The sequence below is a fragment of the Polyodon spathula genome, chromosome 14 (assembly GCF_017654505.1).
Source record: "Polyodon spathula isolate WHYD16114869_AA chromosome 14, ASM1765450v1, whole genome shotgun sequence".
Lineage (NCBI taxonomy): Eukaryota > Metazoa > Chordata > Actinopteri > Acipenseriformes > Polyodontidae > Polyodon > Polyodon spathula.
The window spans coordinates 16124655-16142344 of record NC_054547.1 but is presented as its reverse complement, the minus strand read 5'-3'; the positions used below and the strand labels follow the sequence as shown (position 1 = coordinate 16142344).

General features: G+C 37.1%; 1 protein-coding gene across 2 annotated transcripts in view; it reads left to right on the top strand.

The window, feature by feature from the left end:
- The window catches only part of LOC121326727 (ankyrin repeat domain-containing protein 13C), a 45912-nt gene that overhangs the window by 15929 nt on the left and 12293 nt on the right, over positions 1-17690 (top strand). For both annotated transcript variants that reach the window (XM_041270150.1, XM_041270149.1), the window contains exons 3-7: positions 1113-1217; positions 13378-13463; positions 14608-14653; positions 16596-16662; positions 17472-17616. In XM_041270150.1, coding sequence (XP_041126084.1) covers positions 1113-1217; positions 13378-13463; positions 14608-14653; positions 16596-16662; positions 17472-17616 — 449 coding nt within the window. The remainder of the gene's footprint in view (positions 1-1112; positions 1218-13377; positions 13464-14607; positions 14654-16595; positions 16663-17471; positions 17617-17690) is intronic.

Here is a 17690-nt window from a genome sequence, read left to right as displayed (position 1 = left end):
GAAAATGCAAATCGAAACGCTGTTTTAAGTGGATGGAGAGCTGACTTGTTTGTTTGTGTGATATATAATGTGCTGTAGCTGTCGCAAAAAAAAAAAAAATCAATGGCATTGATTTGCTTTAATCCTACGTGTTACTGAACAGAAAGCCACTACTGCACACATTGTTTACCTTGATCCTATTGAAATGGCAAGGTTTTCTCAGCAAGCTTTACTTTGCATACTCTTCTTTAGAATCACTGTTTATCATTTTAGCACAATCCTGTGTGAATGTGAAAGTCATGTTTTTTACAGTATTATCTGCGTACAGTATTAAAATGTCTTATCTGTTAAAGAATGAAATAACCATTGGCATTCAAGTTTACAGAATAGCAAAATAAGATTACTGTTAGATGTGCAATCAGCATCAAATGCTTCTAATGAATTATCAGACGTATAAACAATGCATGAGAACACCACAGTATATTAATCAAATACAAGAAGCAACAAAATGTACTTTTTCAACTATTCCAGCAGCACCCACTGTAGTGACTTTATAACTGTATGCTGTACAGCAGTAGGTAGTTGTGGCTGGCAGAGCTGAAAGGTCATATTGTCACATAATTTGAATGAAATGTGAAAGTCTGTTTAATCCTGTCATTTAAGTGAAATCACTTTGGAGGGCTCAGTTTAGGCTCCAGTGGACTTTAATCCCCATCATTAAAGCACCAGATATTTTGGCATACAGTAGAGTATTTGACATTCTCTCAGTCTTGAGACAGTTGTGCAGGTCAGGGTTGCAGAGCTATAAGGGGTTATATGTGCACTACTTACAAGCACTACTATCAAAGTGTAGTGTTAGAACATTCGGTGGAAGTTTGGATTCATACGTGAAGCCATCCATTTCATATAACAGCATCTTTAAATGACTATGAAAAAGATCCTTATGTCATAACGTGAATATTGAATTACTTCTAGACCTACCTTTTTTCTTTTTTTGTTTTCATGGAGTTCCTTAAATCAAATTACCTAACCATTTATCCATCGTGGTTTCTTTCTCTTACAAGCTATTGTACATTCTAAATGCCAATCAACTAATATTTCTGTGTCTTCTGTTGTCTTTTTCTTTTTTCCAGAGTGTGCCCATTTACTCCTGGCCCACAACGCCCCTGTAAAGGTGAAAAATGCTCAGGGATGGAGTCCTCTTGCAGAAGCTATCAGCTATGGAGACAGACAAATGAGTAAGCTGATAGAGATCTTTAGAAAACAGCCGTATGTTTCCAACAGCATATTGACAGTATTAGATAAGGGTCATTATGCACAAGTAACAGATGTTACAAAGCCTGGAGTATGTCTAATCATTCCTTATTTATTGTACACACAAACCTTCAATTCTCAGTGAAGCAAACATCCCTCTAAATGAAATGACAGTACTATTACATCGAGAATGGGAAGCCATCTGATTGGTGTAAAGTAGCTTTTTATATATGAATGCAGCATTCAATATCTGGTAGTATTTGCATCTGCTTATTTTCAAAGTAGAAGGACCACGTTTTGTTTTTTGCACACTAAATATGTTTTTTGCTGTGCAGTGCTGAAAAAAGCTCCTGTTTTGACACCAACATTTTTTTAGCAGTGGAATTGGTAACCTGAAATCAGTTCAACATGTCCTGTATTGCTTGTTGTGATACAGAGTAGCTCGTTTACTTATTTGTTAATGTACAATATACAGTCCACTATATTCTGTAAACAAATCACTACTGTTTAAACTTTAACATTTGTAGATTGCGTCACAAAGGGACCAACCAACTTGCGCAGTAAAAATTAAAACTATTAAGCACACCTGTCCTTCGGCTGCAACATAAAACCAAGATCCTATTGTAAATGGCTAAATAATGATAGCAACAGCAGCATACAGTAACACTTCGTGCTTGTTAACATAGTGAGCTTTTTTAGGGTCCTTATTCCTGTCTGTCCGTCACACTAATGAGTGAACATGATAACTGCCTTAATTGTTGCATCGGTGTTCACCAAACTTTTGCCATACACGCCAAACCTCCTGTAGACATTTTGGATTGTGTTTGGCTATCAACTTCCGATTTTTGTACATGCATATTTTTAACCTGTAAATGCACGTTCAATATCTTCTTTGCTGTAAGCACTCCAAAAACATTAGATCATCACTTTGCACTGTATCTGTCTAATGCGTGTGCACAAAACATGCAACCAGAAGTCACTGAAGTTATGTTGAGGTATAAGTAAAACTTACTGCTTGTCACTCAGGCAACACACATAGCAAAGTACATCCCAAAGTGAAACGCTGAGGGAAGCTTGTTAAGCGACATTTGATTTTCGTTTCCCATATGTAAAACCGAAAAAACATGCATTCAATATCATATCGCTGTTGTTAACGTTAGCCTTTTGTTCTTGAAAATGACAAACACGGTTGCAACGTTGTAATAACAGGGAATTTAATGTCAGAATACATTTCACTCTACTCCTTGCGTTTCTGATGGGATTATGAGGACCCTCTGTATGTGCCTGCAGTGCTTGTTCATTACTTTAAAGTCTTGTACTGTAGTATTCATCTGTAATTGCGTATCCGTACTGATGAGACAATATGCAGTGGTCTTTGTTACTGAAATGAATAAAGAGCTGTGTAGAGCGTGGAATGCTGTGCAAATTGTTTTTCATGTAGTTTTGTTCTGTTCAAGGTATTAGCATGGAAACTGCCTCTTAAAAAGCTATATCTTTTACGAGTGCAGGTTAATGGTAACTAAGGGACTTTGTATGGCTCATTAAAAATTGTTGATTCCAGCCAAAAAACTGGCTACATCAATTTCATTTATTGCTTACAGAAGCTGAATAAAACAACTGTGATTTTATATCACCCACAGTTTATTTCTGGGTCTTGTTTAACATTGATGTGGGATTATCATACAATCACACTAGGGACAGAGTGTTGCAGCTGTTCAAGTTTATGGTTGCACTCTTGTGAGCTGGGTATACAGTAATCCGTAAAAGCAGGGGTCGGCAAGTGGTGACTCGTGGACCAATGGCGACCCCTCTGAGTTAGATATTAGATCTGCCACCTCTTCACTTAAGCAGCCAGCTTCTGTGTTGTTGTCGCTGGAGTGATTTTATCACACCACACGCAGTCTGTCAATGTATCGTCTAGTATCAATACTTATGCAGTAACTGTATGCAAAGTGCTGAGCCAGCAGAAAGACAGGTGAAGTTGGCCAAATTTAAATAAATTGTTTGTTTTAATTTGTTAAGAGAAATGTTTTTGTTTTCCTTTCTGGGAACTCAGTGTGCAATTTAATAACCACGTGTAGTATTAAGTGGGAATAGATTAAGCCTGCATTTGTGTGTTATGGCTGCTTTTTGTGGGAATCCACGCACCTTCAAAATACTATTTGCGCACATATTTTTTTCATTGGAGTTTTTTTTCTTTGAGAAAGACAGAAGTTATAGGCAGCTAGCAAATGTAACTGAAACCCATTTAAATAGTTATTTATCTTTGCTGTTGCACAGATTAGTGTTAAGCACTGTTTGAGTTCTGTGTGGTTTTACGTTGTAAATTATTTGTGGTTTAAGATTGTTGACTGAAAAGACGATAGCAGCGGTATAGCGGTAATGTCTTTGTTCAAAGATTTCCTTTTTTTAATAAACACAGTATAATTGTACTCCATGCTTTGCCCAGTGTGTTTCTGTACGTTTGTTGGTGTTGTGTAGGTAAACTGTTCAGTTTTGTCGGTGGCGGCCCACAAACTGTTTTGTGGGTCACCACAGCGGCCCCTGGTTCTGTGGAGGTTGCTGGTCCCTGAATAAAAATATATTGAGGACAAAGGGCTGTTTTACACTTCTGAGTTTTAAAAAGTCACACTTGGGATTTCTGAAACAGAAAATGATACAAAGTGAATCTAAGCAACAGGAAAATTACAGTAGCTAAGATAACTAATACTTCGCACTCATATTTGCTTTCTGGCATACTAAAGGACTAAGATACCTACAAATTCCGCAGCCATGTTTTATTATGGAACTAAACCGATCAGACAGCACAGCACAAGGTAAAACAGTAAATTACAAGTTTATTATAAAAAAAAGACCCAATGATCTGGAGCGCTTTCATCTTGTCTGTTTGAGTCAATCCGAAGATCAAAAAACAGAAACTTTGCCAGTCTGCCAAAAATTGTAGCAGCTTGCTGAGCATAACATTATAAAAAGCCTTAGAAGGCATCATTCCGTTTTAAAATCTGATTTACCTTCACTCTACAAAAGAACCATCTGTTTCTAAAATGTCAGAGAAAAACTGAATAGTCAAATGCTTTTCTCCATCTAACTTGTTATACATACTGTGTTGACCATCAAAAGCACAATCTAACAATAATTCCATTATATCTGTCTATATACACAACTGAAAATATTACTGGTTTTTTTAATAACTAAAATAAATTAGTGTCTTATCTCTTGACTGTAAAATAATTTGAATGTTAACTGTAGCCTGACAGCATCTGCTGTCTGCCTTGTGCTTTCTATCCAGCAGCGTATTTGCATTTCATTTGACAAAGTTGCTAAATGGTATTTTGACTAAGCGCTGCTTGGTTTTAAGGTTGTTTTTATATTCCTTTCTGGTCATTTTATTTAGGCTACTGTATTCATGCCAACAGTGTAATTTAATACTGTGGACTTGCTTACAGTAAAGAGTTGGCTGAAGTAGGTGATGGATCTCGCCATTTCAATTCTTTATTGTTATGTCTCAATTAAGTTCACACAGCCTGAATGTGGCTGCTTCCAAGCTCTGTATCACACACAGCACTGCAGACTAATCAAGGTCTTTTTAGAACTGAGCCGATTTGAGACTCTTAAAAGCTGTGTTAATAAGACCAATTCCCTCAAAAACTCCATTTTACAACTTGCCTCATTTTATGTGCTGAGCTTTTCAAAGTGGCTGTAGTTTTTCATTTATAGTAGCTGGACATGTAATTTTTCTGGGAGCACAAAAACAGCTTTCTTTTTGTAGTTCTGCCCACACAACCAAAACAAAAACGTAGTGGCTTTCTTAAATTATTTATTAAAAAATACAGACACTGTGTAAGTGCGCTTTTGATATATATATATTTTTTTATGTTTGTTTTTTTGTTTTTTTGTTGCTTTATGTAGGTTCTGCCAATTGAAAAGCCAGTCAAAAGCATTTTTTTAATTTGTTAAGTAACTGCATCATTGCTGATGTTGCATTTAATAAAGTAAAAGCAAGTGTAAGCCACCAGCATTGCCCATATCCTAAGCACACTCGCACTTTATATTGTAAGTTATAATGCAGTCTTTTTTTCCCCTATTACTGTAGGTTTGCTGTTTTTGTTTTAATGCATTTGCGTGAAGTACTATTTAGACAGTACAGAAATATTATTTCCCAGTACTGTACTTCAGTTAAGTTGCAGAATAAACAGTACTCCATGCCTCTTATTGTTAATGTTATGTTTCATAAAAGGTGTCATTCACATTTATCTGTCAGGGGAACCTGTGACTGGTGGAGTTGGATACATGAGTGCTGACTGTAATGGCTTGAATACCTTTAATAGGAAAATGAAAATGTGTTTGTCTGATGGCCAGGTAATTGAACTGGAGCCTGTGCAGTGTAAATAAACCCCTAAGGAACTTTACCAAACACAAAGTGCCTCTTTCCGTGGTCAAATATTAGCGGATAGTAGTGTTTGCTGTCCTATGGAGAGAAAAACAAAAGAAAACTAGTTCTAATCAGAGTCCTTTGGCAGACTGTCAGCTTGCATTAGGGCTTGACCAGTAGGGAAGTGATGACCTGAAAAGAAAAATGGAAAAAGACTCAACAGTGATCTACCTCTGCTTGCATCATTAATTGAATAATTCATTACCTGTCACAGTGGCATTTTATATTCTTTTTAATGTCTGCACAGTTTGATTCAGTTTTCTCCTCTAGGGCTGGGGCAACCATTAAACGGATATTCAAATGTTTTTTAACTTTGAATTAACTGAAAAACAAAAACAAAAATCATTCCATGTTATATGAAATAAAACTGGGACCCCATATAAGAGCTGACCAGTGCTTTGCCTGTCACCACCCTTGTGTACAGAGGCAAGGAAACAAGTGTCAGCAATACCTACCTCATGCAGGCACAGGAATCTCTGAAAAGAGGCAGTCAGTCAAATAGGCAGGCAGGCAGGCAGTGCTGACTTCACAAAGCTGTCGCAGAGTTACTGATTCCTCCTGGCAATTCCTTACATGGAGGCCCCAGTTAGTTGTCCCCGCCCCTCAAAGACCTTCAGGCCCATGAGGCCGTTAACTGTGACCTTTAATTTAAGTGTCTGTCATTTCTCTGTGAAATCCCTTCTGTGTTCAGTCATTGTGGAAAGCTGTGAAAACCACTAATTTGGAAGGCAGTGCAGAGGTAGACTTTAAATTGGTCTAAAAAACTGATACTAGTCACAAAACCAGCCTTTATCCTTACAATAATCACATTTCTTTGCAATTGGGTGTTTTTGAGAAGGATGTGAAGAGTAGTTTTCTCATATTGTTTCTTTATACTGTACTGCAACTTTTGTATATTGTAGGATTTAAAAATGTTAACTGTAAGTAATAATTTCATACGGTATAGAGTTGAAGCCGATCAGTGTCAATGACAATGTCACTATTGTCTTATTAGTTATTGTCTTATTAGTTGCTCAGTGGACTTGTTCAGTTTTAAACAGGTCAAAAAATGCCCCCAGACCTGAAGCAGCCTCTGTTGCTTTGGTAATAATTCAAAACAATAAACAGTAATATAGATAAGTGTACCTCTTAAGCCTACCACCTCTTATTCATCAAAACCAAAAAGATTCTAATTTTGTTAAGTCCTGATCTTTAGGTGTTTGTTTTCTTACTTTGTCATAAAATGCAAAAGACATTAGCATTGGTTTCCGTTCGGCAAAACTTAATTTACAAGGTGGGCTTAATAGGTATAGTACACACCCACCCCAATTCTCACAGCCACTGTAAATTAACAACATAAACTGCCTACAAATTTTATACTCTCAAAAACCCCAAGAACTACATTTCCAACTAAAATAAGATGCCTTATTTCAAAAATCAAAAAGAAGAATTCCATTAGGAGAGTAAGCATTTCATACCTTATATTAGTAACATATAGTAAATCAGTTTTGACAAATATATTGACATAAGTAGTAAAACAAACAAAAAAAACTTCTGCAGCATTATTTTAATGACTAATTGATAAAAGATGAGTAAGAAACGGAGGTATGCCGTCTCTAAGCGGATTCTAAGCACGGTTTGTTGCCATCATCTACATGTGTTTTAATATTTTTCTGCATTCCGGTAGCAGCAACAGTATCTCTGTGTCTTTTAAGCGAAGATTCTTGAAAAACTGTACATCTGTGAGTATATGTTGTTTTTTTGCCCAGCAACTCTTTCACACACAGTACATCTTGCAGTCTCGATGAACAAGCCATGGATACTCCCATTCAGAATTCTAAGAATGTATTTTTCGTTTGCGGTTTTCTGCATTACTACTGCTTGCAACTGCTTTGGTCTCTGCAGTACTCATAATCAGAAGTAGATGGCAGATGCAGATGAGGTTCATGAGAATCCCCTGAAGATGCTGACTGTTTAGCAAAAAAAAACACTTCGGATTGACACCTGACTGTGTACACTCTGCTCTAGGTATTCATTTTTATGCTTAAAAAAATCTGTAAGGGTATCCCTGCTAAACTAGTGTGGAAAATAACAAAAGCACAACGCTAAATTAGGCGACCTGTAAAAATGAAATGTGAGTTAAATGTAGGATCGGGAATGAACAATTCGTCAGCTCTGTTTGAAATAAAATTAAAGGGACCAGAATTAGGCTGAGGCAATATATGAAGGTAAAATCAAAACTTGTTTTGTAATGAACAGCTTTTTTCTGAGTTTAATCACCTGATTAAAAATAAAACCTGAAAACTTCAAGTCCTACTTGTGTGTGTGTTCACATTTACTTTTACTTCCATAGTACTTCTAATACAAATAATATGTCTTAGCAATGTGGATCTCTGTTAATATGAGACATAACCCATTATTTTAAAATAAAATACTGTGCGTAATGGGATACTATTGTATTAATTTCCACTGTTGATTGCGCTGCTAGCAACTGTAACTGAACTGTTGTAATAGCATTAGTGTGTGTACGCATTACACCTGACTAAACATTAAACATCCAGGATCTAGTCTCATCTGTCAAAGGGGGAATGAATGTGCTAATAAAGGTCAGTGAAGTTCAATCTTGTCTCCATGTCACATACATTACACACACCAAACTAAAGAACATGCTGTCACAACCAACCCATTGAAGAGTATTGAGAGCTGATACAAGTATTTTAAGCAAATCAATTTCTCACAGAAAGGAATAGTCAGCAATGTTTCACAGGATTATTAATTATTTTTTGGCTGTTACACAAACTGAAAACACAGCGTAGCGACGTGATTACAGCGTCATTTTTCCAGGTAGCAATGTAGCGGCCCATTACGATCATCAGCACTGGCGAGCACCCCGAGTCCTTGTCTCTCTTATATTGATTTTGCTTGTACAATGTTGTACAGTTCCTTTGTGAAAGCGTACAGTATTTTTGCATAGTTGCTAGGAGCATATCTGATATCAGAGTCAAACTTGGTTGCTGTTATGTTTATCACTATTGTGAATGAGAGATATTTCAGGCAGTGTTCTTATCAAAATACTGTCTTCATCTCTGAGCTGGCTTCTGCAGCACTAACCCATTTATAAACAACATTGTAAAAGTTTGGCATCAGAAGCGACTCAGACAGTTTATTTTAAATCTGTCTAAATCCTAGACAGGTTTGAAAATTGAATTTTGAATATCCTGTCCCCCGAGGTTTATGTTAAAAAACTATAGTGAGCAAAAAATGTCTCGGTTCTACAGTGTAGATATCTGATTTTGTGAAATTGAATCCTTTACGCAAAAAAAACATAAAATTAAAACAAGTCTACTCTTGAAAAGAGAGGTACAGTGTGGAGTGATTAACAGTCTGTTATACTGTGCAATAAGCAGTTGCCTTTCGTACAACAGCTAGAAAACATCACTGATGTACCAGAGCTGGAAAACATCACTGATGGCTAATAACCTGCTCTAGAGGTATCAATCTGTTTTGCTTGTTTTGTTTTGCTTGTCACTAAAGATGCAAAACTCCACTGTTCCACTCTCTCACACAGTGTAGAAGTAGAGTCCACACACAAAACAGGGCAAACCTGTTTTGAAGAAGGAACCCCTTATGCTACAAAGATGCAGCACCACAGAAAGCTAGTTAAAATACTTTAAAAGTTGTATTACCTTTTATTACCTACAGTTCTCTGAATTTGGTGACCTACTGGGCTTTCTATTGGGTTATACACATGTTGGGAACCTTTTTGTATAAATTCAGTAAACTTTACACTGAGGTAGTTGTTAAGTATTGAACATAATTGCCACATAAAGTTAGCATTGTCTGTGTGAGTTCTAGCTATATAGAAGTCACAGACATTTTCTGGTTTATTTGACTGATTTATTGTACACTACAGTACTGCTGACTTTGGTTTGGGTGGAAAGACTCATTATGGTGTCTTGATTTGATTGGTCTCTGAGAGTGCATGCTGCTGTATTAAGACTATTTGCTTGTGCAGAACTGTGCCTAAGTCTTTGATGTGATCAATAGTATTGATCAACATTGCCTACAGGGCCATGGTTTTACATAATGAATGTCACAGAGCAATCCACAACAGCTTGGTTGGCCAGTAGTTTTATTAAAAAACCTTAACAGGACACAAAATTCTTCACCTTTTAGTTTTTATGTATTTTGTATCTTGCAGTATAGTGCTGGCTTTCAGATTTACTAAGGAATTACAGCTTGTTTCAAATATATATGAACATTGAAACAATAAAACAACTGCTTTCCTTTGAAATTGTGCATTTCAATATTTAAATTTTTAATATGACAGTAGGTGCATGATAAGATACTGAAATGTCAACCAATTAAAAACTGAGTTATAAATAATTAATTGTTGAGAGGTGTTTGGCCATTTCTGGCAACTGTTTACATCAGTGTTTTATTTAGTTATTTATTTATTTATTTTTAACATAGCTAGCTGAGTTAGTGAGATACAAGTATGCACTCCTGGTTCCTTAGATACTGTAAGTATAGTTCAGTGGAATGTTTTCAGTGCTTAACATCTGTCACTTTATAGGCTTCTTGTTTACTGCTGTAAATTTTATTTTAGACGACCCGTGCCAACATTTCTATTTTGAAGGTGTTTATTATGCTTCATAGGCCTATATGCAAGCATGTTTGTTCCCGAAGCAGAGTTTTATAAGGGTTCAATTAACAAGGGTTTTGCTATATTTTACTACTGAAAATAAATACGTCTATTTCCAAACTGCTTTTTTTTTTTTTTTTTTATGTAAGAGTGCCCAATTATTATTTATTTGTTTTTCCCCCAGTTTGAAATGTCCCCACACACATCGGACGTTCTGAGGGCCTATAAGCGTCCTCCGATCTCACAAGCCTAAAGCCAGAATCGTTTTTACGCAGAGCAATCCAGAGCAGAAGTGGGCGGGCTACCGATCCCAGAAGACAGAGAGCAACCCTGCTTCTTATCCACTCTGAATATACTTGGTGTGTGGCCAGTAGGGTTCGCTGTTGCACGATGAGGAGAATAAGTCCCTGTTGCTTTCCCATCCCCCACCCTGGGAGCGTCAGAGCCAATGTGACGCCCCCCTCGGGGTACCCAGGAAAGTTCGGCCCCTTTGCACAGCCTAGACGCAAACTAGAGGCATCCAAGCCAAACTGTTTTTAAGAAGAAACTTTGTCAACTCACCTATTATCTACAGCAGTGGGGCAATAGTATATTTCCAGGTTATCCCTGAGAAGAACTTTGTAAAAGTATCCCTAGTGTCAAATTACCTTTCCAAATCATTCAACTGATAAATTGGTAAAGGATAATATCCCCGTAGGTGCCTCGTGATGATGTCAGCAGTCAGATAGTCAAATGGACTCATTTCACTTGCAAAGTATTGCCTGCCGAAGAGATGAATAGCTTGAACACGTGTCTAATAACTGTCACTGGGCAAAGTAATTGCAAAGTAAAAAAAAGTAATCTTGTACACAAGAAATGGTATCTGATGTTTGCTATGTAATGTGCAATTACCCATGGAACAAATGGCTACAGCAGTGATATATTTTTGGTTAGCACTTTGGTATGAATGTTTATGGTAGAATAGTACTTTCATTACATCATACAGTATACAGTAGTCTTGGGGTGCCAATGCGAATGAGGTTTTTTATGTATAATTTATTTTACTGTACTATACATGAAGTGTTTGAGAGATATACAGTAGCATTGCATAACCTTCATATTTAGTGTTCTTGAGTGAATATTATTTGCAATCATTGATATTGGCAATCATTCAAATCTGCTGTGACAACTGAATGACCGGGCAGATTGCATTGTTCCAAACAACATTCCAGAGCAGATGTGGCGCTTGATCTAAGAAAAGTAATCTCAGATTTCAGCAGTTTAATGTAGGCTTAATAATTATTATTTTTTTTTTGTTCATATGGTGTACTGGTTATAAAAACAAATAACCACAGCCCTCCGTGAAGGTTGATGGTTTATTTCACTAATGAGGAGGGCTATCAAATATCCACATTTCCCATTTATCTGCCCAGTTCACAGAGATTGTTGTAATCTTCCTTGGTGTCTTCAACAATTTTCTTCTTATTTATCACCTTTTCAGTGATACGGGAGCAGAAGACAAATGTTGATCCAAACACAGAATAACAATCGGGGATTCTGTCTCGCCATGAAAAATGGAGTGGCAAAAGCACAGTGACTGACAGTAAACAGTAGCTGAAACAGGATATAAGAATTCTGTAGGTGTAGCACGACAACAGTGGAGACGAGCTGTGTTTAACCTGGCGTGCGTATGTACAAAATAGGACTTTAAGAATAGGTTTTGTTTTTTTAAAGAGGCTTAACTAATCGGCACATAGGGGGTTGTAATCATTTTTACAAAACACTGTAGCGGTAGAGCATGACCCTAATATTCCCTTAACTTTTCAGAGAGTATCACAATACATTCATATCTGTAACCACAAAGGTGCTAAACAATTGTAAAAGTCATCGTATTGGTTATTGTTCCACTTGAGGTCCTTTTTCTATCTTTTTGAATCCAGTAATACTAGACTTTAGCTTTCCTGTGGCATTCTGAAAGCTGCTGTTACTAATAATGTTGAGGTTTCAACAGGGTGTGTGAGATATTTTGGAAGGGAATGCCTGACATATTTTTACAGCTGCCTGGGTAAGGGTTAGAAGCAGGCATCGTATGTACAGCACTGTAGGTTAGACCAAACCAGTGTGATTGCAGACTGTGCGCTGTCATATTGGAATCAACAGCATGTTGTGTGCAATCCAGAGCCAGCACTATTCCATCAATGAGAGTGGGGTAATGTGGTTACACAAGGCTAAACTAAAAACTGGAAGAGCCATGCAGGATTAATTCAGATTAAGCATTGATGTGTGCAAGATATTTTTCTGTTTTATTTTCACATCTGATGACTGGTGAGTCTGCATGCGGAGGCCAAAGAAAATTGACGTTCAGTCTTTTACATTTACTTTTTTCCTACGCACTGTAACCAGACTAGATATTTGATAAGACAATTAACTGTTTTTACAGTAAACAAGCTTGTTTATTATAAATGAGGGAACAGTGAGTAGATAAAACTGTAGGTATGTGCAATATGGAGGAAATGTGGAAACTATGCATATAGGTGTGTAGTTTATCAAAATAATATTGAAACACACTGTTTTAACACCTGAGCTGCTCTACAGGGATTCACAGGCAGTGGGGTTTAATGGTAAAAAAAAAAAAATAACAGCCAAGAGATGTTGGATTAGAAAGCCAAGTTCAGAAACCAGCCCATTGGGAAGTTAACCAAACCCCAACCGTACACACAGCCTCTGGCGACAGGACCTTTTTATACCCAGCGCTCTGCTGGAACACGCCCACCTGCTGACCAGGGACCTGCAGCTGGCAAACACTTGCTGCTTCTCCCTGCAACCAAACACAGCAGACAGGGTGTGTCTCCGTTATACATTTTCATAAATAGTTACAATCTGCACTGACTATTTACAAAAACAAACACAGAAACACCCTTGTCATGTGCATGGCTTCAGCCCTGCTACAAGATTGTGCTCCAATTTAGCTGTACAAGTAGAAAACAAGTTAGGGGCTCTTACAGCCTTTTCTGGTATTCTCGCTAATCAGTTATACGCTGTTGTAGTCTATGTAGATGCATGTACTGTGTTGCTACAGTTTTGTAATAATGCAATTCTTCTCTTCCAGTCACAGCACTCCTAAGAAAACTGAAGCAGCAGTCAAGAGAAAGTGTAGAAGACAAGCGACCGAAGCTACTTAAGGCTCTGAAAGAGGTAACTATTCTGATAGTCAGTTCTCTAACAAACTATATTTAGACATGTTGGGTATATTTTATTGTAACAAGGTGATACATAACTGCATACAGATTTCACTTAAAGGAGTAATAATGCTATGAAATCCATTGACCTCTTATTAGCGCAGGTAACACTATCACTGGCTTCCTATTTATTGTGCAAGAAAGAAATACTTGTGCCCTGTATTATGTCACTAAGGGGTTGATTTGATCAATGTGCAGTACACCCTGCCAGGGTAAGCATCAACTTCTAGGTTGTTAAGAGTTTCGAAAACCGTGGTACGGTAAAATTTGAGATGAAGATCCTCTTTCCCTATACTAAATTCATTTTGCAGTACTAGTTTAAACTGTGACCAACACCTTAGGTATCAGTCCCTAGTGTGTTGAGCGGTGTGGTTACCAGTTCATGTCTCTGCATGGTAGCTTGCCAGATTCTAGTGCAGCACTTCTCCAGATTCTTGGTGACCTGGTTTAGGGGTCATCTTCCTAGGTAATGGGATAGTGAGGCTGCTTGATGAAAGGAGGCTAGAGATGGTTTTTTCTACCTTGGTAGAATCAGCAGAAATGGCTGAAAATAGAGAAGCAGGCTGTGGTGATCCTGAGTGCTCTGAAACACTTTGATAAAGGAAATAGTTTGTAGTGTCGCTAATGATGCATTCTGTACTTCACTGCAGATTTTCTACCTTCAATTTCAATTTGAGTTGGAGGCTGTAATCTCTGAGGAGTGGACACTTACCCCTCCAGAACAATATAAGCAACTTGCAGACTCAATGCCACCTCAAACCAGTGCTACCTTGGCTACCCATCATGGTCCTAGTGTATGTTTGACAGTGCTATGGCAGGTGTTTGTGTGTTTTTCCAAACCATTTATATTGATCATTTTGACTTGTTTGCCACTTCGACAAATTATATTAATATATATATATATATATATATATATATATATATATATATATATATATATATATATATGCTTAACGTATAATATAGTATCCTTGGAATTGCACTGGTGGTTGTCACTGAGGCCTTGTAAGGTGTTGCGTCCATTCTTCCATCTACTCATTTAGCTTTTGTTGTAAATGTTTATTGATTTACTTCATGGTATTTTATTTATTTGTTTTTAGCTGGGAGACTTCTATTTAGAACTTCATTGGGATTTTCAAAGCTGGGGTGAGTAACAAACTACCTTACAATATTCCTGTTTTATTTTTATTCGTCCCTAAAGGAGTTCTTATTCTAATTTTTTTTAATTTTTTTTATTCATCTCCAGGCATTTTAAGAATTTTAACATACTCTACAAATGAGACACCTCCGAAGTTTTAGAAAATGCATTTGTTCACTATTTTAGGAGTTTAATACATTTTAAGTTTCCAACTGTGTTTTTATGCTATCCTCTGCAACTCAATACAAAAAGCTGTCAAATTTTGGAAAGAGTTCCATCCAGTAAAAAAATAAAGGTAGCTAGCAAGTCAGAATAATATTACTGCCACATTTTGTATGCAGCAAAGCACTAACAATTCAGAGATCAGTATAATGAGTATGAACTTGTCTTAAGGTCTATTATGCTATAGTACTACCAGTAACTTGGTTGCTATAGATACAGGCTACAGTAAAGAGGGGCATTAATCAAATGTTGATGTAGATGCAGACAATTGCCCATTGTGTTGCATATTTGGAGGAACCATTTAAAACCTGTACATTTAACCTGGTTCTTTGGTGTCAAACCGGCATGCTAACTTAAATATAAATTCTTAATGTTAAACTATTGCGATTACAGCTTAATGGCCCCTCAGGGAAATGCAATCTCTTATGTAAAGGCTGTAGTTTATTGCAGAAAGTGACCATGGGATAAATTAAAGATGGCAGTCAATGGTTTTGACTGACATTTCAAATCAGCTGGCATTTTTTTTTTTTTTTTTTGCTACCCCACCTATTGAGTGCAGAGAGCAGTGTTGGCTTGCTCAGCAGTACAGGGGTCCTCCAATTAAGTAATGCATGACCTTGACACTCCCTTGTGTTGGAAAGACCATCAAATGATCTGGCTAGTGGACACTAGGTGGATTACTATATATCTATGGCAGCCAACTGGAACCGAAAAGTAGCACTTTGACACATGCTTACCAAAAAAGGGACAGTAAAACATGCTGTTTACTCTGTCAACTTTGTTAAAGCAAGACATCTTATACTACATGATTTGCCAGCCTTGCTACTTTAGCTGTTTTTCTTTGCTTAATACAAAGCTCATTACAAACATCTGCAATGAAGTGCAGTTTTCCACCAGGGATAGCTAACTGGTCTTCATGTAATTCATGAGCCATTAAGGCAGTACATTCAAATGTGTACACCTGATAAATTATTTTACAGTACTATTTGAAGTTTCGCGACAGCTATAAAGTTTTACATCATGGTAAATACTAAATTGTTGTTGAGGCTGTAGTTATGATGAATGTTGGAAAATAAATAAATAAAAAAAAAGGAAAGGACTAGAGGTTTTTTTTAGATCAGGGAAACTCACAAAACTTCATGAACCTGTAGTTTGCTGGGTTAATGATCCATGTTGGGTATGAACAGGCACACTGCTTGGATTTGTTAGTTTGATTCCCAGAAGGAATGCATCAGGTAGTGAAGTTTGGTTTTGGAGCCTGGACTTATTCAGACTAATATATCTCTGCAATGCTGCCCAGCAACAATCTTACCAGAAAGTTACACACATGCACCAAGTTTTTTTGGAGCTTTTTTTTTGTTTTGTTTTACCCTAAAATAAAAATATATTCAAAGCTGGAGATTAAAAAAAAAAAAAAAAAATCTCATTCTAAAGCCTTGGCGTAATATTCCAAGTTCCAAAGTCAAATCCAAATACAAAAAGGGACTTCAATTCCCTGTTCTCCCCATCACTGCTTCACTAAACAAGTCCATCTTTAAAAGGACTAGTAAAAGATTCATGCTGGTCTTTGTTAGTTGGAATGAATATTTTAAAAGCAGAAGGCTTATGTTGGTTTTCTTTCCAGCCACTAAAGCCACACAATAATGCCATGTTGAGAAGTAGCTGTAGTTCATCTTCATATTATTTAATCGTGATTTGTTGTTGTTGGTTTGTTTTGTTCTGTTTCAGTGCCTTTACTTTCCCGTATTCTGCCTTCGGATGCATGTAAAATATATAAACAGGGTATCAACATCAGGTAGGTTCATACACTGTTCTCTCTTTCTATATTGTTCACAGCCTTTTGTGTTTCAAGTTATCTGAAAATGAATATATATTAGCAACTAGCGTCCATAACATCTTCATCTGCTAGGTATCTGTGAAGGCCTGCAATGGTAAAATGTGTCCTGTATCAGAGCTACATAACTCCGTACAGACAGTGGGCTCTATTTGCAAAGCTTTACCTCCATGAGTTATTTGATGATATAGATTGATATTCATAAACATAAACTGTTCAAGACCATTGCTGGCTGCTTTTACAACAGAATATCAAACTTCTTTTAATTCATGACAACAAACATTCACTGCAGAATGAATGTTTTCATTTTGCGTATAGAATGGTGGAAGTTCTGGTGCACATTGTTGGGTGTCTCCAGTGGGATATTTTTGTTTTCACTACCGCAACAGTGAAACGGACTTAAGCCTCAGTCATAACAAAGTCAGCAAAAACGACTTGAGCCCTTTTTTTGGTCTTAGACTTAAGTCAGCTTTGTGAATACGGCCCCTGGGAAACACCCAGGATTTGGACTAATCGTAGGGGATGTAATCGTTCAGCAACAGTTCTTTAATCGGTAAACATTAAATATCAGTAATTAATGTAATTATTATTACACAATAAATAAGGAATCATTTTGCTCAGTGTCTGGACAGTAGGGTTCGCTGTTGCGCGATGATAAAAAGGAATCTCTGCCTTTTTCCCATCCCCCACCCTAGGAGCACCCGAGCCAATGTTTTTACACCGAGCAATTCGGTTTGACACTGAATCACTCCCCTTCAATATTTTTACAGGCTTGATACAACACTTATTGACTTTACTGACATGAAGTGCCAACGAGGCGACCTCAGCTTCATTTTCAGTGGGGATGCCATTCCGTCAGAGTCTTTTGTAGTTCTAGATAACGAGCAGAAAGTTTACCAGCGAATCCATCATGAGGTAAGACCACTACTGTGTCATCTAAAAAAAATACAGCTTATCAGTCAGTCGGATTATGAGGGAATGATATATGT